This window comes from Nematostella vectensis, chromosome 9, assembly GCF_932526225.1.
Source record: "Nematostella vectensis chromosome 9, jaNemVect1.1, whole genome shotgun sequence".
Taxonomy (NCBI): Eukaryota; Metazoa; Cnidaria; class Anthozoa; order Actiniaria; family Edwardsiidae; genus Nematostella; species Nematostella vectensis.
In genome coordinates this window covers 458272-481690 of record NC_064042.1, presented here as the reverse complement: position 1 = coordinate 481690, position 23419 = coordinate 458272, and the positions used below count along the sequence as shown (strand labels likewise).

The following is a 23419-nucleotide window of genomic DNA, read 5'->3' as shown; positions in this document are numbered from 1 at the left end:
CCCAAGCAAAGGACATGGCCATGTTAGACAGGGGCCGATGTGACTGGTTAGCAGCCCAAGCAAAGGACATGGTCATGTTAGACAGGGCCCGACGTGACTAGTTAGCAGCCCAAGCAAAGGACATGGTCATGTTAGACAGGGCCCGACGTGACTAGTTAGCAGCCCAAGCAAAGGACATGGTCATGTTAGACAGGGGCCGATGAGACTTGTTAGCAGCCCAAGCAAAGGACATGGCCATGTTAGACAGGGGCCGATGAGACTTGTTAGCAGCCCAAGCAAAGGACATGGTCATGTTAGACAGGGGCCGATGAGACTTGTTAGCAGCCCAAGCAAAGGACATGGCCATGTTAGACAGGGGCCGATGAGACTTGTTAGCAGCCCAAGCAAAGGACATGGTCATGTTAGACAGGGGCCGATGTGACTAGTTAGCAGCCGGAGCAGAGGACATGGTCATGTTAGACATGGGCGGATGTGACTTGTTAGCAGCCCAAGCAAAGGACATGGCCATGTTAGACAGGGGCCGATGTGACTAGTTAGCAGCCGGAGCAGAGGACATGGTCATGTTAGACATGGGCGGATGTGACTTGTTAGCAGCCCAAGCAAAGGACATGGTCATGTTAGACAGGGGCGGATGTGACTTGTTAGCAGCCCAAGCAAAGGACATGGTCATGTTAGACAGGGGCGGATGTGACTTGTTAGCAGCCCAAGCAAAGGACATGGTCATGTTAGACAGGGGCCGATGAGACTTGTTAGCAGCCCAAGCAAAGGACATGGTCATGTTAGACAGGGGCGGATGTGACTTGTTAGCAGCCCAAGCAAAGGACATGGTCATGTTAGACAGGGGCGGATGAGACTTGTTAGCAGCCCAAGCAAAGGACATGGTCATGTTAGACAGGGGCGGATGTGACTTGTTAGCAGCCCAAGCAAAGGACATGGTCATGTTAGACAGGGGCGGATGTGACTTGTTAGCAGCCCAAGCAAAGGACATGGTCATGTTAGACAGGGGCGGATGTGACTTGTTAGCAGCCCAAGCAAAGGACATGGTCATGTTAGACAGGGGCGGATGTGACTTGTTAGCAGCCCAAGCAAAGGAAATGGTCATGTTAGACAGGGGCGGATGTGACTTGTTAGCAGCCCAAGCAAAGGAAATGGTCATGTTAGACAGGGGCGGATGTGACTTGTTAGCAGCCCAAGCAAAGGACATGGCCATGTTAGACAGGGGTCGATGTGACTTGTTAGCAGCCCAAGCAAAGGACATGGTCATGTTAGACAGGGGCCGATGTGACTTGTTAGTAGCCTGAGCAGAGGACATGGCCATGTTAGACAGGAGCCGATGTGACTAGTTAGTAGCCCAAGCAAAGGACATGGTCATGTTAGACAGGGGTCGACGTGACTAGTTAATAGCTTGAGCAAAGGACATGGTCATGTTAGACAGGGGTCGATGTGACTTGTTAGCAGCCCAAGCAAAGGACATGGTCATGTTAGACAGGGGCGGATGTGACTTGTTAGCAGCCCAAGCAAAGGACATGGTCATGTTAGACAGGGGCGGATGTGACTTGTTAGCAGCCCAAGCAAAGGACATGGTCATGTTAGACAGGGGCCGATGAGACTTGTTAGCAGCCCAAGCAAAGGACATGGTCATGTTAGACAGGGGCGGATGTGACTTGTTAGCAGCCCAAGCAAAGGACATGGTCATGTTAGACAGGGGCGGATGAGACTTGTTAGCAGCCCAAGCAAAGGACATGGTCATGTTAGACAGGGGCGGATGTGACTTGTTAGCAGCCCAAGCAAAGGACATGGTCATGTTAGACAGGGGCGGATGTGACTTGTTAGCAGCCCAAGCAAAGGACATGGTCATGTTAGACAGGGGCGGATGTGACTTGTTAGCAGCCCAAGCAAAGGACATGGTCATGTTAGACAGGGGCGGATGTGACTTGTTAGCAGCCCAAGCAAAGGAAATGGTCATGTTAGACAGGGGCGGATGTGACTTGTTAGCAGCCCAAGCAAAGGAAATGGTCATGTTAGACAGGGGCGGATGTGACTTGTTAGCAGCCCAAGCAAAGGACATGGCCATGTTAGACAGGGGTCGATGTGACTTGTTAGCAGCCCAAGCAAAGGACATGGTCATGTTAGACAGGGGCCGATGTGACTTGTTAGTAGCCTGAGCAGAGGACATGGCCATGTTAGACAGGAGCCGATGTGACTAGTTAGTAGCCCAAGCAAAGGACATGGTCATGTTAGACAGGGGTCGACGTGACTAGTTAATAGCTTGAGCAAAGGACATGGTCATGTTAGACAGGGGTCGATGTGACTTGTTAGCAGCCCAAGCAAAGGACATGGTCATGTTAGACAGGGGCCAATGTGACAAGCTAGCAGCCTGAGCAAAGGACATGGCCATGTTAGACAGGGGCCGATGTGACTTGTTAGTAGACGGAGCAAAGGACATGGTCATGTTAGACAGGGGTCGATGTGACTAGTTAGTAGCCTGAGCAGAGGACATGGTCATGTTAGACAGGGGTCGATGTGACTTGTTAGCAGCCCAAGCAAAGGACATGGTCATGTTAGACAGGGGCCGATATGACTAGTTAGTAGCCTGAGCAAAGGACATGGTCATGTAAGACAGGGGCCGATATGACTAGTTAGTAGCCTGAGCAAAGGACATGGTCATGTAAGACAGGGGCCGATGTGACTTGTTAGCAGCCCAAGCAAAGGACATGGTCATGTTAGACAGGGGCCGATATGACTAGTTAGTAGCCTGAGCAAAGGACATGGTCATGTAAGACAGGGGCCGATGTGACTTGTTAGCAGCCCAAGCAAAGGACATGGTCATGTTAGACAGGGGCGGATGTGACTTGTTAGCAGCCCAAGCAAAGGACATGGTCATGTTAGACAGGGGCGGATGTGACTTGTTAGCAGCCCAAGCAAAGGACATGGTCATGTTAGACAGGGGCGGATGTGACTTGTTAGCAGCCCAAGCAAAGGACATGGTCATGTTAGACAGGGGCGGATGTGACTTGTTAGCAGCCCAAGCAAAGGACATGGTCATGTTAGACAGGGGCAGATGTGACTTGTTAGCAGCCCAAGCAAAGGACATGGTCATGTTAGACAGGGGCGGATGTGACTTGTTAGCAGCCCAAGCAAAGGAAATGGTCATGTTAGACAGGGGCGGATGTGACTTGTTAGCAGCCCAAGCAAAGGACATGGTCATGTTAGACAGGGGCGGATGTGACTTGTTAGCAGCCCAAGCAAAGGACATGGTCATGTTAGACAGGGGCGGATGTGACTTGTTAGCAGCCCAAGCAAAGGACATGGTCATGTTAGACAGGGGCGGATGTGACTTGTTAGCAGCCCAAGCAAAGGACATGGCCATGTTAGACAGGGGTCGATGTGACTTGTTAGCAGCCCAAGCAAAGGACATGGTCATGTTAGACAGGGGCCGATGTGACTTGTTAGTAGCCTGAGCAGAGGACATGGCCATGTTAGACAGGAGCCGATGTGACTAGTTAGTAGCCCAAGCAAAGGACATGGTCATGTTAGACAGGGGTCGACGTGACTAGTTAATAGCTTGAGCAAAGGACATGGTCATGTTAGACAGGGGTCGATGTGACTCGTTAGCAGCCCAAGCAAAGGACATGGTCATGTTAGACAGGGGCCAATGTGACAAGCTAGCAGCCTGAGCAAAGGACATGGCCATGTTAGACAGGGGCCGATGTGACTTGTTAGTAGACGGAGCAAAGGACATGGTCATGTTAGACAGGGGTCGATGTGACTAGTTAGTAGCCTGAGCAGAGGACATGGTCATGTTAGACAGGGGTCGATGTGCCTTGTTAGCAGCCCAAGCAAAGGACATGGTCATGCTAGACAGGGGCCGATATGACTAGTTAGTAGCCTGAGCAAAGGACATGGTCATGTAAGACAGGGGCCGATATGACTAGTTAGTAGCCTGAGCAAAGGACATGGTCATGTAAGACAGGGGCCGATGTGACTTGTTAGCAGCCCAAGCAAAGGACATGGTCATGTTAGACAGGGGCCGATATGACTAGTTAGTAGCCTGAGCAAAGGACATGGTCATGTAAGACAGGGGCCGATGTGACTTGTTAGCAGCCCAAGCAAAGGACATGGTCATGTTAGACAGGGGCTGATGTGACTTGTTAGCAGCCCAAGCAAAGGACATGGTCATGTTAGACAGGGGCGGATGTGACTTGTTAGCAGCCCAAGCAAAGGACATGGTCATGTTAGACAGGGGCGGATGTGACTTGTTAGCAGCCCAAGCAAAGGACATGGTCATGTTAGACAGGGGCGGATGTGACTTGTTAGCAGCCCAAGCAAAGGACATGGTCATGTTAGACAGGGGCGGATGTGACTTGTTAGCAGCCCAAGCAAAGGACATGGTCATGTTAGACAGGGGCGGATGTGACTTGTTAGCAGCCCAAGCAAAGGACATGGTCATGTTAGACAGGGGCGGATGTGACTTGTTAGCAGCCCAAGCAAAGGACATGGTCATGTTAGACAGGGGCGGATGTGACTTGTTAGCAGCCCAAGCAAAGGACATGGTCATGCTAGACAGGGGCGGATGTGACTTGTTAGCAGCCCAAGCAAAGGACATGGCCATGTTAGACAGGGGTCGATGTGACTTGTTAGCAGCCCAAGCAAAGGACATGGTCATGTTAGACATGGGTCGATGTGACTTGTTAGTAGCCTGAGCAGAGGACATGGCCATGTTAGACAGGAGCCGATGTGACTAGTTAGTAGCCCAAGCAAAGGACATGGTCATGTTAGACAGGGGTCGACGTGACTAGTTAGTAGCTTGAGCAAAGGACATGGTCATGTTAGACAGGCGTCGATGTGACTTGTTAGCAGCCCAAGCAAAGGACATGGTCATGTTAGACAGGGGCCAATGTGACTAGTTAGTAGCCCAAGCAAAGGACATGGCCATGTTAGACAGGGGCCGATGTGACTTGTTAGTAGACGGAGCAAAGGACATGGTCATGTTAGACAGGGGTCGATGTGACTTGTTAGCAGCCCAAGCAAAGGACATGGTCATGTTAGACAGGGGCCGATATGACTAGTTAGTAGCCTGAGCAGAGGACATGGTCATGTTAGACAGGGGCCGATATGACTAGTTAGTAGCCTGAGCAAAGTACATGGTCATGTTAGACAGGAGCCGATGTGACTAGTTAGTAGCCTGAGCAAAGAATGTGGTTATGTTAGACAGGGGCTGATATGACTAGTTAGTAGCCTGAGCAAAGAATGTGGTCATGTTAGACAGGGGCCGATGTGACTAGTTAGTAGCCTGAGCAAAGAATGTGGTCATGTTAGACTGGCAGTACTGCTATTGAGTGTTACCTGAGAATCTCGTCTTCCAACTCTTCCAGCTTCTTCTTGCCAGCAGCGATGTTGATGACCAGCGCATCCTTCTGCTCCTCAAGCTCCGGTCGCTCTCTTCGCACCACAATACCCAACAACTGTGCCTCGAGACCTAAGGGAAATATCACAACCAATCAGCTGGCGAGATCTACTACAAGCAATGAGCGGTATATACTTTAGCCAATTAGAAATCAGCGGATATCACGTAAACCAATGTACTGGCCATAGGTATCACATAAACTATTGGTAACTCTTCTGAACCGAGCTTGTCCGCTCCACAGAGGGACATTCGTTCTCTTACTGGAGGACTTCTTGGTTCAGAGCTCACTGCGGATCGTTCTTTTTCTAGCTGAAGCCCCACCTGTTTACGATACTGAGGTTTTCGGCTACAAGGTTGCCCATTGCTCAGCTGTTATCTTACCTTGCTCTTTGACGGCGAAGTTGACGATAGTGGTCTTGGTAGAGATCTCCGGGGTGTAGTGAGGGTTACTAAGTTTAGTGGTGATGTAGAACCGGAAGTCAGGGCTGTACTCAACCTCCTTGTCGCCTAACTTGATCAGGTAGCGGCCGCCTGCATGTGGGAAAAGGGACGAATGCTAGTGTTGACATGCGCAGTGGTCGCAAGCTAGTGGAATAAGTGATGCTAGGCTTAACAGCGTTTCTCTGGATTTATTTACGATGGTAATAACTTCTGGAGGGGGAAAACCATAGTGTGGTGAGTAACATGGTTTGACATGGTTTTGTATCCCCTTTCTTACCGACTTTGACGACAGACTTGTTGAGGATAGGAGCGAGTGAGGGATCAAGTTCTTCCTGCGGATGAGAGATATTATAGAATAGAATGATGCATACAGTGTAACGTAGCATAATGGATTGCTCATTTCAAAGTTTAACATAAAGGTCTTGCTCATTTCCTGGCCGCACCATGACCAGGATTTGGACCAAAATGAATATTTTTTGTCATACCCGCAAAAGAGGGCGTGTAGCAGAACATACCTGCACATTCTGGAGTAACACAGGGCTCCCGAACTGCACGGCGTTCTCAAGAGTCCTGAGGTAATCTGACTGTTGCAAATCGATTATCTTGAGACCCTGAGAGAAAACCACGAAATACGGGTTAAAAAAAACTAAACAAAGCATTGCAAGTGCAACATGTTTCTGTAGTGTTTCCTCTTAAGCAAACTGACGAAACATTGCTAGAGACACAATTGCTTTATAAGTAAATTAGAAAAATGAGCTTATATGGTGTCGGATGGGTGTCTGATTTTGTAGAAAGGACATCACGACTTACACTTTTCCCCTCCATGTTCTTGATCCATTTGAGCGCCTGTCCTTGAGGGTCGATCATCAGTGGCCAGCGGTTCCCTCGTGTTACCATGACACCATTCTCAGTGGAGAAGGCATCAGACGGTAAGCCCTGTAACAAAGATATATGCTCAAAAAAAGACATGAGACGGTAAGCAAATAAAAATATTCCACTAACGGACTGCAGTAGTCTTACCTGGATATTCCACTAACGGACTGCAGTAGTCTTACCTGGATATTCCACTAACGGACTGTGGTAGGCTTACCTGGATATTCCACTAACGCACTGTGGTAGGCTTACCTAGATATTCCACTAACGGACTGCAGAAGGTTTACCTGGATATTCCATTCACGAACTGTGGTAGGCTTACCTGGATATTCCACTAACGCACTGTGGTAGGCTTACCTAGATATTCCACTAACGTACTGCAGAAGGTTTACCTGGATATTCCATTCCCGAACTGTGGTAGGCTTGGCCAGGAACCCCGAGAAGGAGAAGTTCGGGTTGCAGGCCACGCCTAGCTGCCGGACCTGTGCCAGCCACGTCTTGAGTACCAGCTCGTCCCGGTAGTTGGAGAGGAAAGGACCAGCGTATGACATAAAGGCAGCGGCAATCAGACAGTCTCCCACCAGATAACCGATATTCTCCTCCAGTATCTAAACAACACAAATACACTTTGTCAGTAAGGGCGAAAAGTTTTAAATGGAGCCCCTTATACAAGTAACAGACCATACGGGGAAAACCTACTGCCAGCGAAAAATTTAAAAAGTAGGAGTGGCGCAATAAGTCTAATACAGGCGAGATGTAATCACAGAGATGTAACACGATGCATAATATGGCACAAACGAAATATTATACAGTGCTAGTAATATGGGAGGTAGGGCCAGCCTAACAAAGGAAAGTTTTCCACGCCACACGAAAGGCTATTGCTCCACTGGACAACCGAGGAAGACCTAGAACTTAACTTGCCTTAAATGGTGGCGCCCTTTAATGGCTATTGTTCCATTGGACAAGACATTAAAGCCGCATTGTCACCAGTTTACTTCCGGTCGATTACGTAACATTGTGCCTATTGGAAGTCTCTTTGAGGATGTGATTGATAATTTAGAGCGGATGGCCTGTTAAATATCTCGGATTCTAATAGATTCTTTTGTCTTTTAACGTTTGAGGTTTTCGTTGGACCTCCGGAAGTAAACTGGTGTCAATGCGGCTTTAAGGAAGATATTAAACTGCTGATAAAAATGCCGACTCACCGTGACACTTGCTTCCCATCGGTCCCTCTCCCCCGCCAGTCCAGACACCAGTTTGCCAGCACGGTCGAGCTTGATCTCCAGGAGCTCGGCTTTCGCTCGCAGCTCTTCTTTCTGAGCGGACTTCTCGTCGTACTGGCGCTTAAGCTCCTCCATCCGGTCTGTAACCTGGATAAACAGAACTCAATTTGATCAGAAAATGGCTCATTGTAAGTCAGCAAGTAGCTTGAATAAAAAGAATATACCGTGATCTAACCCTTAGAAGTCCCTTTTTTGAAAGGATAAAAAAGTGCAAGTTTCGAGTACTGTTAAAACTTTGCCGCAATGCCTCAACTCGTCATAAATTCATCAAAACAACACCCTGAAACTTATATACCCCAATCCCACGCTCCCCCTCCACCCCTCACTTCCCTGGGTCCCTGATATTGGCTTAAACGTGCCCTGTTTCTCTTTGAGCTTCAACCTTTACCACCCAGTTCAACAAAACCCCATGCTACACTTCCTCCGTCAGCTTGCCTTCAGTGTCTGCCAAGATTTACTTCGAGCTGAGTAGTAACTTGATGCCTTAGCGCCCAAGTCAACTTGCCCTCATATTCCATCTCCCCCCCCCCCCTCACCATCTTATATTCCATCTCCCCCATCACCATCTTATATTCCACCTTCCCCCACCCTCCATCTCATATTCCATCTCCCCCCCTCACCATCTCATATTCCATTTCCCCCCCTTACCATCTTATATTCCATCTCCCTCCCCCTGTTTCTACAAGGATGTGGTGCCTTACCTTTTTTCACCAAAGCCCAATAATACCTTTCCCACCCCCTAGCCTCACCTCCTTGAGCTTGGCTTTAGCCTCCGCCAAGATGGCTTGTTTCTCCTCTAGCTGAGCAGTAGCTTGGTGAAGTCTCTGTTTCTTGGGTTCCACCACCCGGTAGATCCTGCCGTATACCTCCATAGCCCGTACCCACATGCATAGGGACTTGGCGGCAAGAGACACGCGGCCGATGATCTCAGGCTGGAAGTCAGGCTGTGCACAATATGTACCGATCTTCTTGAGAATACGATCAGTCATGTTGTCCTTATCGTAGTTAACAAGCTGCTTGATAAAGTTGCCGTCACCTGAAAGAATCGAATGTATTGACGGAATCTTAAAAGGTACGTATTTTGAGGAAAAAAAACACACATGAGAAGTAACACCCACCTACTTGCCTCTTGGTCTCCGCCATGTGGGGTAACACTTATCTAGTTGAATATTAGCCTCCGCCATATGGGGTAACAATTATCTAGTTGAATACTAGCCTCCGCCATGTGGGGTAACACTTATCTAGTTGAATACTGGCCTCCGCGATGTGGGGTAACACTTATCTAGTTGACTATTGGCCTCCGCCATGTGGGGTAACACTTATCTAGTTGAATATTGGCCTCCGTCATGGGGGGTAACACTTATCAAGTTGAATATTGGCCTCCGCCATGTGGGGTATCAATTATCTAGTTGAATATTAGCCTCCGACATATGGGGTAACACTTATCTAGTTGACTATTGGCCTCCGCCATGTGGGGTAACACTTATCTAGTTGAATATTGGCCTCCGCCATGTGGGGTAACACTTATCCAGTTGAATATTGGCCTCCGCCATGTGGGGTAACACTTATCCAGTTGAATATTGGCCTCCGCCATGTGGGGTAACACTTACCTAGTTGCCTCTTGGCTTCCGCCCATGTGGGCTCCGACTGCCTGAGGATCATGACTGCCTCCATGACCTTCTCGACGAGTGCAGGGGGGCGGCCGTACGACTTGATCTCTGTCATGTCCTTCTTATTGAGCGACTCCAATGCCTTCATTGCTTCTTGCAGTGCGGGGATCGCCTCGTCCAGGTCATGCTGAGCATTCTCTGCCATCACGCGGCACTTGTCTTCCTCAATAGCGATCTTTTCACTTCTCGCCTGCACCATCTGTTAAGAGATCAACCAGAGTTTTACATGGATAATAGAATAACATCACGGCTTTGCCATTTGTAAGGAGATCAACGAGAGTTTTACATGAATACTAGCCTAGCATCACTCCTCGTCTGTGCCATTTGTCCAGGAAAGTATCGTTTGGAGGTGAAGGTTAATAAATACATGCTTCTCACTTAAATTCCATTGCGTCTTTCGATGAGCGAGTCGTTGTCTGCTTTAGCACCTACCTTCTGCTGTTCGTCCGCCTCTCGCTTCTGCTGCACGATGACCACGAGGTACTCCTCGCACTGCTTCTGGAACTCGGCAACCTTGAGTGTGGCGTCTTCCAGCTCCACGGACATCACCTCCACCTTAGCGCGCGTATCATCGATCTTGTCCAAGCCGTTACGAAGTTTACTCGCCGCGTCACCAAGCTCCTTCTTTTTCTCCGCCAGAAGACTAAACACAAAAGGGACATTGTGGTTATGTAAGTGGCAGTTGCTTTCGAAGGTAAAATAACAGTGCTCCGTCTTTTTCTTTTCTCCCAGGAGACTATAAAGAAGTTAATCAACAATGATAATAATAATAAAACAGTAGGGAATTCATCTCCAATAAATAACCTACTTCAGTATGAAGTAGGTATGAAATCAAGGGAACCGTTTTTTAATTAGGACCCACCCATACCAACACACCTTCGCTGTAAAATAACAGACTGTGCAGAAACAGTTAATCAACAATTATAATAAAACAGTAGGGAATTCATCTCCAATGAAAAACCTACTTTAGTAAGAGTTAATTTAGAAAGAAGTCCTGCTAGGAGTATGGAATGAAGGCAACTTTAAAACTTTTCATGAGGGGGCTCGCGCACGACCCAAGCACCCACCCATTTCTTCACCACGCCCCCAAAACCCACTCATAACAACACAACTTCACTGTGAAATAACAGACGTTATTCGAAGGAAACTAAATGTCCTTAAACATGAAAAGGTCCCCTCACCTCTGGTAGCCAGACACAGGCTCTACGTAGTTCGTGGGGGTGACATAATTGGTGTAAGTCGATTTGTAAAGGTCGCTTTACCTCTGGAAGCCAGACACAAGCTCTAGGTAGTTCGTGGGTGTAACATAATTGTTATAAGTCGTTGTGTAAAGGTCGCCTAACCTCTGGTAGCCAGACACGCTCTAGGTAGTTCGTGGGGATGACATAATTGTTAAAAGTCGTTGTGTAAAGGTCCCCTCACCTCTGGTAGCCAGACACAAGCTCTAGGTAGTTCGTGGGCGTGACATAATTGTGCCTTTTCAGCTCTAGCAACATACGGGCGGACATGTCCACGACTGAGCGGTGGACCGTCACAAAGATTTGCGCTACGTTGGCTTTCGTCTCCTCATCTCCTAGCTCGATATTCTCCAGGTATCGCTCTGCGACCTCGAGCAACGCATCACCTGGCCACTCGCTGAACCAGTCTATCGTCGTACAGTTTACGAAGGCGGGGTACATACGAATGCGATTTCTAAGACAAGAACAGTAGAATGGCATTTCTCACACAGCGCTAAGATGATCTGATCAATAACAAAACTTTATAAGTTAGGTGGAATCTTTTGAATAGCTTAGGACTGAATATAAACTATAAAAAAAGCTTCATCTAGACTTTCTCAACGATAGTTTCTAGTTTGCTGGGTCTTCACAGAAGAAGAAAAAATGCGGTCCACAGGCAACCCACCTGAAAGGATCGCCGACAGGGCTCATACACAACACGATGTGGAGGTTACTGCGCACGCGCTCAATGAAGAAGAGGAACATGGACTCGGGGGTGTCCTGTACGTCTTCCTTTGCGGCGATGTCACTCAACGCGGTACGGACCTGCACGACAAACAAAGCCTTAGCATGTCACGCAACGCGGTACGGACCTGCACGACAAAATCCTTAGCATGTCACGCAACCCGGTACGGACCTGCACGACTAACAAAGCCTTAGCATGTCACGCAACCCGGTACGGACCTGCACGACAAAGCCTTAGCATGTCACGCAACCCGGTACGGACCTGCACGACAAACAAAGCCTTAGCATGTCACGCAACGCGGTACGGACCTGCACGACAAACAAAGCCTTAGCATGTCACGCAACGCGGTACGGACCTGCACGACAAAGCCTTAGCATGTCACGCAACCCGGTACGGACCTGCACGACAAACAAAGCCTTAGCATGTCACGCAACCCGGTACGGACCTGCACGACAAAGCCTTGGCATGTCACGCAACGCGGTACGGACCTACACGACAAACAAAGCCTTAGCATGTCACGCAATGCGGTACGGACCTGCACGACAAACAAAGCCTAAGCATGTCACGCAACGCAGTACGGACCTGCACGACAAAGCCTTAGCATGTCACGCAACCCGATACGGACCTGCACGACAATCAAAGCCTTAGCATGTCACGCAACCCGATACGGACTTGCACGACAATCAAAGCCTTAGCATGTCACGCAACGCGGTACGGACCTGCACGACAAACAAAGCCTTAGCATGTCACCAACGCGGTACGGACCTACACGACAAAATCCTTAGCATGTCACGCAACGCGGTACGGACATGCACGACAAACAAAGCCTTAGCATGTGATGCAACGCCTTAGCATGTCACGCAACCCGGTATGAACCTGCGCGACAAACAAAGCCTTAGTATTTCACGCAACGCGGTACAGACCTGGACGACAAACAAATCCTTAGCATGTGACATGTTCATGATTGTACACTAAACGTTTTGGTTAGCAGAACATGATACCAGACGAAGCAATAAACATCAAGCAAAAAAAAAAAGGCCGTAAACAAAATGAAAACTTAGCGTGTTCCTGCTTATAACTTTAACCCCTGGATCATCCACGCAAAAGAAGAAATAGTAAAAATTATCAAGGGAAATAATAAGCTGAATCAAACAACTTGTCAAGGTTGTTTATCTACAGCCAAAGTCGTTGTTTCGTGTCAACCAAAAAAGTATTATCTTGGAATAGCGTACATAAACTCTATCCGACTCGACCATGCCCGGTTTATCAGGTGCAACAGCATATCAGCATATACCCACCTCCTCAAACTCGTCCGGTTTATAGAGGTTGGGCACCTCCCCGCTGCTGAGAATATTGTTGACATCCTCAAGGAAGCCTTCCTCCAGGGCCTGGGTGTCATTGAAGAGAAATACTGTTGGCTTGTTATCCACTCCAGCCTGGTAGTACAACCGCTTTAGGTCTACAAGAAGAAGATTCATCAACGTGAAGTCAGGAACAACCATTTTAGATCTACAAGAAGAAGATTCATAAACGGGAAGTCAGGAACAACCGCTTTAGATCTACAAGAAGAAGATTCGTCAACGTGAAGTCAGGAACAACCGCTTTAGATCTACAAGAAGAAGATTCATAAAGATGATGCCAGGAAAAACCGCTTTAGATCTACAAGAAGAAGATTCATCAACGTGAAGTCAGGAACAACCGCTTTAGATCTACAAGAAGAAGATTCATCAACTTGATGCCAGGAACAACCCCTTTAGATCTACAAGAAGAAGATTCATCAACGTGATGCCAGGAACAACCGCTTTAGATCTACAAGAAGAAGATTCATCAACGTGAAGTCAGGAACAACCGCTTTAGATCTACAAGAAGAAGATTCATCAACTTGATGTCAGGAACAACCACTTTAGATCTACAAGAAGAAGATTCATCAACTTGATGTCAGGAACAACCACTTTAGATCTACAAGAAGAAGATTCATCAACGTGATGTCAGGAACAACCGCTTTAGATCTACAAGAAGAAGATTCATCAACGAGATGTCAGGAACAACCACTTTAGATCTACAAGAAGAAGATTCATCAACGTGATGTCAGGAACAACCGCTTTAGATCTACAAGAAGAAGATTCATCAACGGGATGTCAGGAACAACCGCTTTAGATCTACAAGAAGAAGATTCATCAACGGGATGTCAGGAACAACCGCTTTAGATCTACAAGAAGATTCCTCAACTTGATGTCAGGAACAACCGCTTAAGATCTACAAGAAGATTCCTCAACTTGATGTCAGGAACAACCGCTTTAGATCTACAAGAAGAAGATTCATCAACGAGATGTCAAGAACAACCGCTTTAGATCTACAAGAAGAAGATTCATCAACGTGAAGTCAGGAACAACCGCTTTAGATCTACAAGAAGAAGATTCATCAACGAGATGTCAGGAACAACCGCTTTAGATCTACAAGAAGATTAATCAACTTGATGTCAGGAGGCATGTTGTCACTCGGTACGTAAAGGAACAAAGACGTCACTCGGTACGTGTATACTACTCACCATCTCTGAACTCCTGTCGCCTGTAGTGTTTAGTGACCTCTATCTGGAACACCTTGTACTCGATGATGTATGATGCCAGACGAGTGAGACTTTGGCGGCCGCTACCGCCGATACCAACAAGTAGCATGTTACCGCGAGGCTGGCCAATCACACGGACGATACGCGTAACTAGTGAGAATAAACAAGAAGCTAATAACAAGGTAAGCGTGATCGCGAAGCAAAAAATTGCTAGCGTAACAGGCCTTAGCTAATCGGTGTCGTAATGTCTTCACTGTTTGTTTGTGAGCACACATCGACAGGTGCATACTGTGTTCTATGGCGTGTGTGTGATATTGTAGTAATGCATACCGTGTTCTATGGCGTTTGTTTGTTATTGTAGTAATGCATACCCTGTTCTATGACGTGTTTTTATTATTGTAGTCATGAATACCCTGTTCTATGGCGTGTGTGTGATATTGTAGTAATGCATACCGTGTTCTATGGCGTCACGGAAGAGCACGAGGTTGATGGCGATGACGCCTGGCTCCATGTTGTAATCTTCCATCTGGTCCTCCATGTACCTCTTGATTGCCTTGAAGTCTACTAGGTCCTCATACATCGTGTCGTCCTTCATGAAGTTACCTGTACATTAAAGAATCTTGAGCAGCCACTCCTTTGTTATTGTTTATATTCTAAAAACAACCGTATATTTTTAAGAGAACTTCAAAATAACCACTCATCGAATATCGGTAATTTGGTATGTCTTCTCACCGAATATCGGTAATTTGGTATGTCCACTCACCGAATATCGGTAATTTGGTATGTCTACTCACCGAATATCGGTAATTTGGTATGTCTACTCACCGAATATCGGCGACTGCCTGTTGGGGCAGAGGTTATGAAAGGTCAGGTCGAACATGGAGCCGAGCTTGTCGCTGAGCAGCGTGACAAACGACTCGCGATCGGTGTTGTCGATCAGACGATCCGAGAACACTCTGAAATATACAACAAACAGTTCACTTTCTGGAACCTTATCCCGACATACTTTAGTTATTAGTTCATAAGTAAAAAAAGGGAAGTAGTAGTAGTTCACAAGTAAAGCAGAAGAACCTACCTAAAGCATTCATGCACCCAAAGTCGGGAGATGGCCGTCTTGGTGTCATGCAGATCTTTGTTCGCGCGGAGAAGCCCTTGGAAAATCTGTCACAATGGACAAGAAGACTCAATTAGCATGAGACATATCTGTAGTCCCCATAGCCAGTATTTGCCTTAGACAGGTCTCATATACTGGCTTTAAAAATGTCTCTGACAAAAGGTCCTTCCATAGTCAGTCCCAATCTTTAACCCTTTCCTATACCCGTAGCTAAGAATACAAAACAAACATGCCATCGAGATACCAAACAAAATTCTCCCAATAGCTGCTAGAGGTGGTATGGAATACTACGAGCTACGATAAAGGTCTAAGATTGATTGGATAGCGTATATTTGGAAACACCCTATGGCTTACCTTAGAAATGTCTCTAAGATTAAAGAGATAGTGTATCCTGGTGGGAGTTGGCAGCATCTTGGCCACGATAGTGTTGTAGATCTCGATGGTGGCTTGGGTCATGATATCGCCCAGTGGTTTGACATCCTCCTCGAAATCCTGCAGTTTCTGGTTGATCATTGTGCCGAAGATACGCTTGATCTGGCTCTCCTAGAGATGGGTAATAAAAAATAGTAGGCGCATCCATATGGTTGAATTTTGTCAGAGATTTGTCAATAAAAGCGGGGTGGCTGTTAGACATTTATACTTATTAGCTTGGGGCTAATTGGGTCGGTACCTGTGGAAACGTCATGTTGATCAAATTGAATCTGCTCTGCAGTCGCTTAGAGATCACCATCCTGCCACCGCCAGGAGGACCCATGGACGCCAACAAGTGCATATCCTGTAACAAGTTGAGATTTCAACAGAATATCGAGCAATTTCAATCAATGGCCATCATCAAATCTTGTATTAGAAAAAGCCTGCAGCAATAGTTGTGCAATAGCTTTATTTTAAAATCCATGGCAGCCACTAGTCTGAATTACGGACAATTACAAAAAGTAAGATATAACTATAAATAATTAATTACAAAATTAATTTAAAAATGTATATTTCATTATTAAAAAACTATATTATATAAAGAATACTAAAAGAGATTAAGAAAAAAAAGTTATGTAAACGCTCATTGGTGACAAAATTCGTCGTTGATGACGTTGGCCAGCCGCTTGGAGTCTTGTTCTTCACCAGCAAGGTGTTGGCGATCGGTGATGGAGATTTTGCGTTCAATCTTAGAAAAGCCACTAAGCTGTTTAATATCCTTCCACCACTGGACAGGCTTGCAGCCTTGAAGATCTTTTACTTTTGCTTCGTAGTACTTAGCACGGCAAGCTTTCTTTCCCTTTTTATTCTGTTCCTGAGCAGATTGTATTGCACCGGATTTCCACCCTTACCTTAACGTACTTGACTGTCTGCTTCATCCTGTCATACCAGAAGCCATAGTCTATCCACAGTCGGATCAGCTCTAGAGGAGGCTGGGAACCGAACGTATCTTTAGCAGGCATGTTGAAGTCATCCATGAAGGTGATCATCTGCTTGCCTCCGATAGGCACGTACACCCCTGGCGAGGAAGAGAAAGAAATATCCACGTACATATATGGCCAAAAGGAAAAGGCGGGGGGAGGATAACACCTACTTGCTATCTGTGAGCTACGGTATACAGTAAGAGGGGGGTCGACATGTAATAAACACACCCATGTGCGAGTGATTGTTACCTTTAGTTCTCTTCTCCACCTTGCTCTCTATGATTTCCTGCACATCGTTGGATGACGTCTGCGCAGACATGTTTATCACGAGCAGCCCGAAGGTCTTTGGGTCCAGCTTCTGCAGCACTTTCTGCGCCACTGACGTCTTTCCAGTGCCGACTGGACCGGTCAGTAGGACCGGACGCTTAGCCTGGATCAGGTTGTAGACCAAGAAGTCGTACCTGACGGTATCTACTGTAGGGATCATGATCTTGTAGAACGGGACACTGCGATAGAGTACAAAGCTTGTAAAAAATACACCACTAATTGATATACTTTACACGTAGAAAAAAACAATCAGATAAGACAAAGAAGAATCATTAATACCTCGTTGTAACAGACTTTGATAGAACAGGGAGGGAAAGGGGGGTAGCTAGGGTTGGGGTAGGAGGAAGGGGGTTCGATAAGGGAAGGGGAAGGGTACCTTGGGTTGTAGCGCCATCCACTTCTCAGCTTGTCTTCCCATGAGGCCCACGTCTTCTGCTTGATGTCCACGTGGTATTCATACACCGTGTCCTAAGACAGGAGTTAATAACATATCCTGATGTTTCTCTCACGACACGTGTGGAATAACATGGCAAAGTAACAGAGTGAAACAGTAAAGATCTGGTTCCAAACAATGTTGCTTACCTTGGCAGGGAACTGTCCCTCGAGTTCTCGTAGGAAGTTGTCCATCTTTTTTCGGCTGTCCTCGTCTACGGATGCGCACACAGACCAGATAAGGCAGAACAAGAACCATAGCTCCAGCATGCGCGCATAGCTCTCCTCGTGGGCATGGACCTGAAAGATTTAAAACGTAAGAAAAAGTACTTACAAAAAAGACCATTCAGAAACTGTATATGAGACATCGAGAAAAGGTCTAGTCGGTTTAGCTTTGCTTTCTTTAGAAAACCACTTGAATAACAAACATCTCTTTTGACATTCATTGGATAAATAAGCTGGATAAGTTGGTCAAACATTTTAACCCCATTTGTTGGATAAGACATTCTTACCCCATTCTCCTCTGTGGCCAGAGCATCAAACAGCACACAAAGCGAGACGACAGAGTTCAGCTCTGATGTTGGCACAGGCTCTTTGCAGTGATGCTTGCGGAACTCCAGAACTTTGGGAACGAACTTCTCAAACAGCCTCTGCAGGTGTTCCACAGATTGCTTATCGACACGGCGATCCAGCCACGAGTCCACGTACGGTTGCCAGCCGAGGTCTCTGAAGTCTGTGTACACCATTCCACAACGACTGACAGTGGCTGGGGATGCGACGGCAAGGTCTTCTACCTCAAACAGTAGGGACACCTGGTGGAAATACGTGGTCAGTACCTTAGTCTCGTGGTGGAATAGGGTCACTGAAGTGGACGGGAGGGACGTTAACAGGCGGCAGTAGTCGTAGTCGGTTTTGACTTGTGGTTAGTGCCAGTCAGAAGTGCGGGAAATAAATCAGCACATGGTTGAAATGGTATGTTTTACGCTTTATTGAAATTAAACATGTTTCGAGCGTTGAAAGCATTGAATCAAGTAACTGTTTGCTTTGTTTGGCTCCAACAGACATAACATAGCATTTCAACCTTGTGTTCCCTGATTCCACCACGCCCAGCAGCTTACTTTTTTGTAGTCACACCGTTTCAATCTTCTTGGCAATTAATAATAATGATAGCCTTCAACACGCAAACTTTTAAATCGCTTGATAGAAATAAAAACGTTGGACATTCTGATTACCCTTGTTGCGGTACTTACCATGTCTGGCATTCTGATACTCTTGCCGTGGTACTTCCATGTCCGGCATACTGATTACCCTTGCCGTAGTACTTATCATGTCTGGCATTCTTATACCCTTACCGTGGTACTTACCATGTCTGGGATACTGATACCCTTACCGTGGTACTTACCATGTCTGGTATACTGATACCCTTACCGTGATTCTTACCATGTCTGGCATACTGATACCTTTACCGTAGTACTTACCATGTCTGGCATACTGATACACTTATCGTGGTACTTACCATGTCTGGTATACTGATACCCTTACCGTGATTCTTACCATGTCTGGCACACTGATACTTTTACCGTGGTACTTACCATGTCTGGCATACTGATACCTTTACCGTGGTACTTACCATGTCTGGCATACTGATACCCTTATCGTGGTACTTACCATGTCTGGCATACTGATACCCTTACCGTGATTCTTACCATGTCTGGGATACTGATACCCTTACCGTGGTACTTACCATGTCTGGCACACTGATACCCTTACCGTGGTACTTACCATGTCTGGCACACTGATACCCTTATCGTGGTACTTACCATGTCTGGTATACTGATACCCTTACCGTGGTACTTACCATGTCTGGGATACTGATACCTTTATCGTGGTACTTACCATGTCTGGTATACTGATACTCTTGCCGTAATACTTACCATGTCTGGCATACTGATACCCTTACCGTGGTACTTACCATGTCTGGTATACTGATACCCTAACCGTGATTCTTACCATGTCTGGTATACTGATACCCTTACCGTGGTACTTACCATGTCTGGGATACTGATACCTTTATCGTGGTACTTACCATGTCTGGTATACTGATACTCTTGCCGTAATACTTACCATGTCTGGGATACTGATACCCTTATCGTGGTACTTACCATGTCTGGTATACTGATACCCTTACCGTGATTCTTACCATGTCTGGCATACTGATACCTTTACCGTGGTACTTACCATGTCTGGCATACTGATACCCTTACCGTGATTCTTACCATGTCTGGTATACTGATACCCTTACCGTGGTACTTACCATGTCTGGTATACTGATACCCTTATCGTGGTACTTACCATGTCTGGTATACTGATACCCTTATCGTGGTACTTACCATGTCTCGCACACTGATACCTTTACCGTGATTCTTACCATGTCTCGCACACTGATACCTTTACCGTGGTACTTACCATGTCTCGCACACTGATACCTTTACCGTGGAACTTACCATGTCTGACACACTGATACCTTTACCGTGGAACTTACCATGTCTGGCATACTAATACGCTCGCCATTGATGAGTGTCAGCACTTTGTTGTCGTCCATGACAGAGTTCATCGATTCGATCCATAGCGTGTCGACAGGTGCATCAAATAGGATCCATTTTTCTTCTGGCTTCTCGTCTGTAATAAGGAAAAAATGGTACAATGACCTGAATCTGTTGAGATTTGCCTTCATCATTCCCAAGAATGTCTACCATCAAAGAGATAAGATTTTCCATGTAACCGGCCCAACTTTTTCAAGTTAGCAGAGGAACTGAGGCAAAGACAAGTTGTGGTGACGATCTAAAGCGGCAAACGTACCAGTTTACTTCCGGCTGGCCGGCGTAGACTCAACCAAGACAAGGCAAAAGAAAAGCTTTTTTTACAACTTTGAGATATTTTTCGCGTTTTCAGTTATAAATAATCGTCCAGGATGGTTAAGTAATTGACGCGCAGTACACTGGTGCGATTGCCGCTGTAAGCCCCGGAGTCAGTTTCAATTCTGGTTGATTCGGTTTGACACTTCGGAAAGTCACTCAGGAGTGACAACTGACAACGCTTAGTCGAATGTCTTTGTTCACATGGCTTATGTTATAAAATTATACACGTGTTGTCTCGTATAGTGTGACTATAATACAATAGTCGGGCAGTGTTGGGCAAGAGAGGGATTAATAGGATTATAATAAGCACGCACCTGAGCACGTCTGACGCATCACACTTGACAACACACCATCTGTCCACTCGTTTGTGTTCAGATCGAATTCACCATACAGCTCGCCAAGGGACACTGCCTTAGGGTTGATAGGGAACTCCTGTAAAGCGAATAGAAACATATAATTTCTATTCTTCCATTGAAGAAGTGATATTTTTGTAAAGAGATCTTGCAACAATCTTCCAAAAAGGCCATTTTATTCTAGCTTGACCAAACCCACAATACCACGATGAAAATGATTGTTTTTGTTGTTGTTATTGTAAATAATATTGTTATTGTTATAGTTATTTAAGCCTTGCCAAGTCTACCCAAGTCAAGGATAGAACACTCACCCTGACCACGTTGAAGCCTGGTTCCCCATCTCTCTTCAGCCTAGTCATGGCAGACTGTAAAACCCGCCATGTCACACTCTTACCAGATCCTGTCTGGCCTACCACCATCGTCGAGTGCCTGGACAGCATAACACCACACGATTAGTACTATTGCAACATGCATTAGACCCCTGGCAACATCACGCCCCATGCTTAGTACCATTACAACACGCATTAGACCCCTGGCAACACCACGCTCCATGCTTAGTACCATTACAACACGCATTAGACCCCTGGCAACACCATGCCTCACGCTTAGTATCATTACAACATTCATTAGACCCTTGGCAACACCACGCCCTATGCTTAGTATTACTACAACATGCATTATACCCCTGGCAACACCACGCTCCATGCTTAGTGCCATTACAACATGCATTAGACCCCTGGCAAAACCACGCCTCACGCTTAGTACCATTACAACATGCATTAGAACCCTTACACTTACCTGGAGTTCTTGGTCTCGTAAAGCTGAATGATCTTCAGGATTGTGTTAGGGGTAGGCTGGTAGCCCCCATCCTTTAGCTCCGCCACTATCGCGTTACGCAGCTAAAAAACAAAAACAGAAGCACACAATCATTAGATAGGCCAATGACTCCACAATGCAAAAGACAAAAAAGCAATTTAACAACGGATAAAGGCTGAGTTACGCAATTACAAACCAGAGGCAAAAAGTCATCAGTAAAATAGGGGAAGTTTGCGTGACCCATTTAACTTTGTCACGGAGAGAATGCATTACTATCCTTTAAGCACATCCAGTCCCCCACCCCCTTAGGTCCTGGAGACCTTGAGACCTCACTAACCTTGCCATAGTCAATAACTGGCGCCTCGATGCCAGGAAACAGATCCGAGACGATGCCATTGAACAGCGGGGCATCCTGGGTAGTGAGCTTAGCCACGTTCATGTCTTTCATGGACAACAGCAAAATCTAACCAAATAAACGGGTTACTGTACAGTTCGAAAAAAATAGACCATGGACAGCAGCAAGATCTAGCTGAATAAACGGGTCGTACACAAGTTGAAACCTACTATAGGAGGCGATTTGCACAAAACGTTACTTGGCTGTGTTAAAAAAATCATCGGAAATATATGCACACTTTCAGTACATATGATTTTAATGAGATCCTCAAAAATATTTTGATTGTTTATATGTATAACAATCTATACCATGAAGCCGTCATCTTATCACATGAATCTCTAGCAAAATTGTTAAAGATAAGTTCGGATTGGCTAAAATGTCATACCTCCTCGTCTGACATGTCTGGATTGGCCCGCTTCTTACGGCCGGCATACCGGAGTACGGAAGTAAGAGCACGCAGACCGAAGTCGTAATGGTCCTGCTTGGACAGCTGCTGGACAGCCAACGTGTAGAGGGTGTGAACCTTCTTAGCAAGCACCTGGGGTAATAACATGGTGTTATATCAGTTGGCGTGACAACATGGTGCTAGTAATATGTCATGTCAGTTCGCAGTAGGTAAGGTGGTAGTTGTAGTGAGGTGTAGCGTGTAGAGGTTGTGAACCTTCTTGGCGAGCACCTGGGGTAACAAGACGATGTTATATCAGTTGGCGTGACAACATGGTGCTAGTAATATGTCATGTCGTTTGCAGTGGATGAGGTAGTAGTTGTAGTGAGGTGTAGCGTGTAGAGGGTGTGAACCTTCTTGGCGAGCACCTGGGGTAACAAGACGATGTTATATCAGTTGGCGTGACAACATGGTGCTAGTAATATGTCATGTCGTTTGCAGTGGATGAGGTAGTAGTTGTAGTGAGGTGTAGCGTGTAGAGGGTGTGAACCTTCTTGGCGAGCACCTGGGGTAACAAGACGATGTTATATCAGTTGGCGTGACAACATGGTGCTAGTAATATGTCATGTCGTTTGCAGTCGATGAGGTAGTAGTAGTAGTGAGGTGTAGCGTATACAGGGTGTGCACCTTTTTGGCGAGCACCTGGGATAACAAGACGGTGTTAGTACTATGTCATGTCAGTTTGCAGTGGGTGAGGTGGAATTTGTGAAGAGGTTTGGTGTGTCGAGGTGAAAACCTTATTGGAGGGAGAGGGGGTAGGCACCTTTGTGTTGTTAAATCCCTCGGCGAAGAGGATGATCTCGGCGATCATGCCCGAATCAGGCACGCACATGGAGATGGGTCTAAACATGCTCTTTAAGTTATCAGGTAACTCGGTACGGCCAGCATAACCTAGTCAAAAATACAATCTATGAGCACAAAGTGTAGCACATGGAGATGTTGAACATGATGTTCGGTACAGCCAATAAAAAATCCGTTTGATGCTAAAACAGACTTTACCTGGGTTAATTTTGGCTTACCTGGG

General features: G+C 46.4%; 1 protein-coding gene across 4 annotated transcripts in view; it reads right to left on the bottom strand.

Annotated features, from left to right (window-relative positions):
- LOC5505338 (dynein axonemal heavy chain 2) overlaps positions 1 to 23419 on the bottom strand; it is an 80273-nt gene that overhangs the window by 32660 nt on the left and 24194 nt on the right. For all 4 annotated transcript variants that reach the window (XM_048732147.1, XM_048732144.1, XM_048732145.1 and 1 more), the window contains 31 exons: positions 23159 to 23286; positions 22336 to 22488; positions 21894 to 22019; positions 21539 to 21639; positions 21052 to 21169; positions 20702 to 20819; positions 20012 to 20148; positions 17982 to 18281; positions 17620 to 17769; positions 17414 to 17505; positions 16960 to 17216; positions 16639 to 16805; positions 15987 to 16091; positions 15671 to 15859; positions 15278 to 15363; positions 15028 to 15158; positions 14656 to 14805; positions 14185 to 14352; positions 12935 to 13095; positions 11577 to 11716; positions 11097 to 11366; positions 10107 to 10317; positions 9615 to 9873; positions 8754 to 9040; positions 7927 to 8091; positions 7114 to 7329; positions 6659 to 6784; positions 6364 to 6459; positions 6126 to 6180; positions 5789 to 5938; positions 5347 to 5479 (listed from right to left, as the gene is read on the bottom strand). In XM_048732147.1, coding sequence (XP_048588104.1) covers positions 5347 to 5479; positions 5789 to 5938; positions 6126 to 6180; positions 6364 to 6459; positions 6659 to 6784; positions 7114 to 7329; positions 7927 to 8091; positions 8754 to 9040; positions 9615 to 9873; positions 10107 to 10317; positions 11097 to 11366; positions 11577 to 11716; positions 12935 to 13095; positions 14185 to 14352; positions 14656 to 14805; positions 15028 to 15158; positions 15278 to 15363; positions 15671 to 15859; positions 15987 to 16091; positions 16639 to 16805; positions 16960 to 17216; positions 17414 to 17505; positions 17620 to 17769; positions 17982 to 18281; positions 20012 to 20148; positions 20702 to 20819; positions 21052 to 21169; positions 21539 to 21639; positions 21894 to 22019; positions 22336 to 22488; positions 23159 to 23286 — 4945 coding nt within the window. The remainder of the gene's footprint in view (positions 1 to 5346; positions 5480 to 5788; positions 5939 to 6125; positions 6181 to 6363; positions 6460 to 6658; positions 6785 to 7113; positions 7330 to 7926; positions 8092 to 8753; positions 9041 to 9614; positions 9874 to 10106; positions 10318 to 11096; positions 11367 to 11576; positions 11717 to 12934; positions 13096 to 14184; positions 14353 to 14655; positions 14806 to 15027; positions 15159 to 15277; positions 15364 to 15670; positions 15860 to 15986; positions 16092 to 16638; positions 16806 to 16959; positions 17217 to 17413; positions 17506 to 17619; positions 17770 to 17981; positions 18282 to 20011; positions 20149 to 20701; positions 20820 to 21051; positions 21170 to 21538; positions 21640 to 21893; positions 22020 to 22335; positions 22489 to 23158; positions 23287 to 23419) is intronic.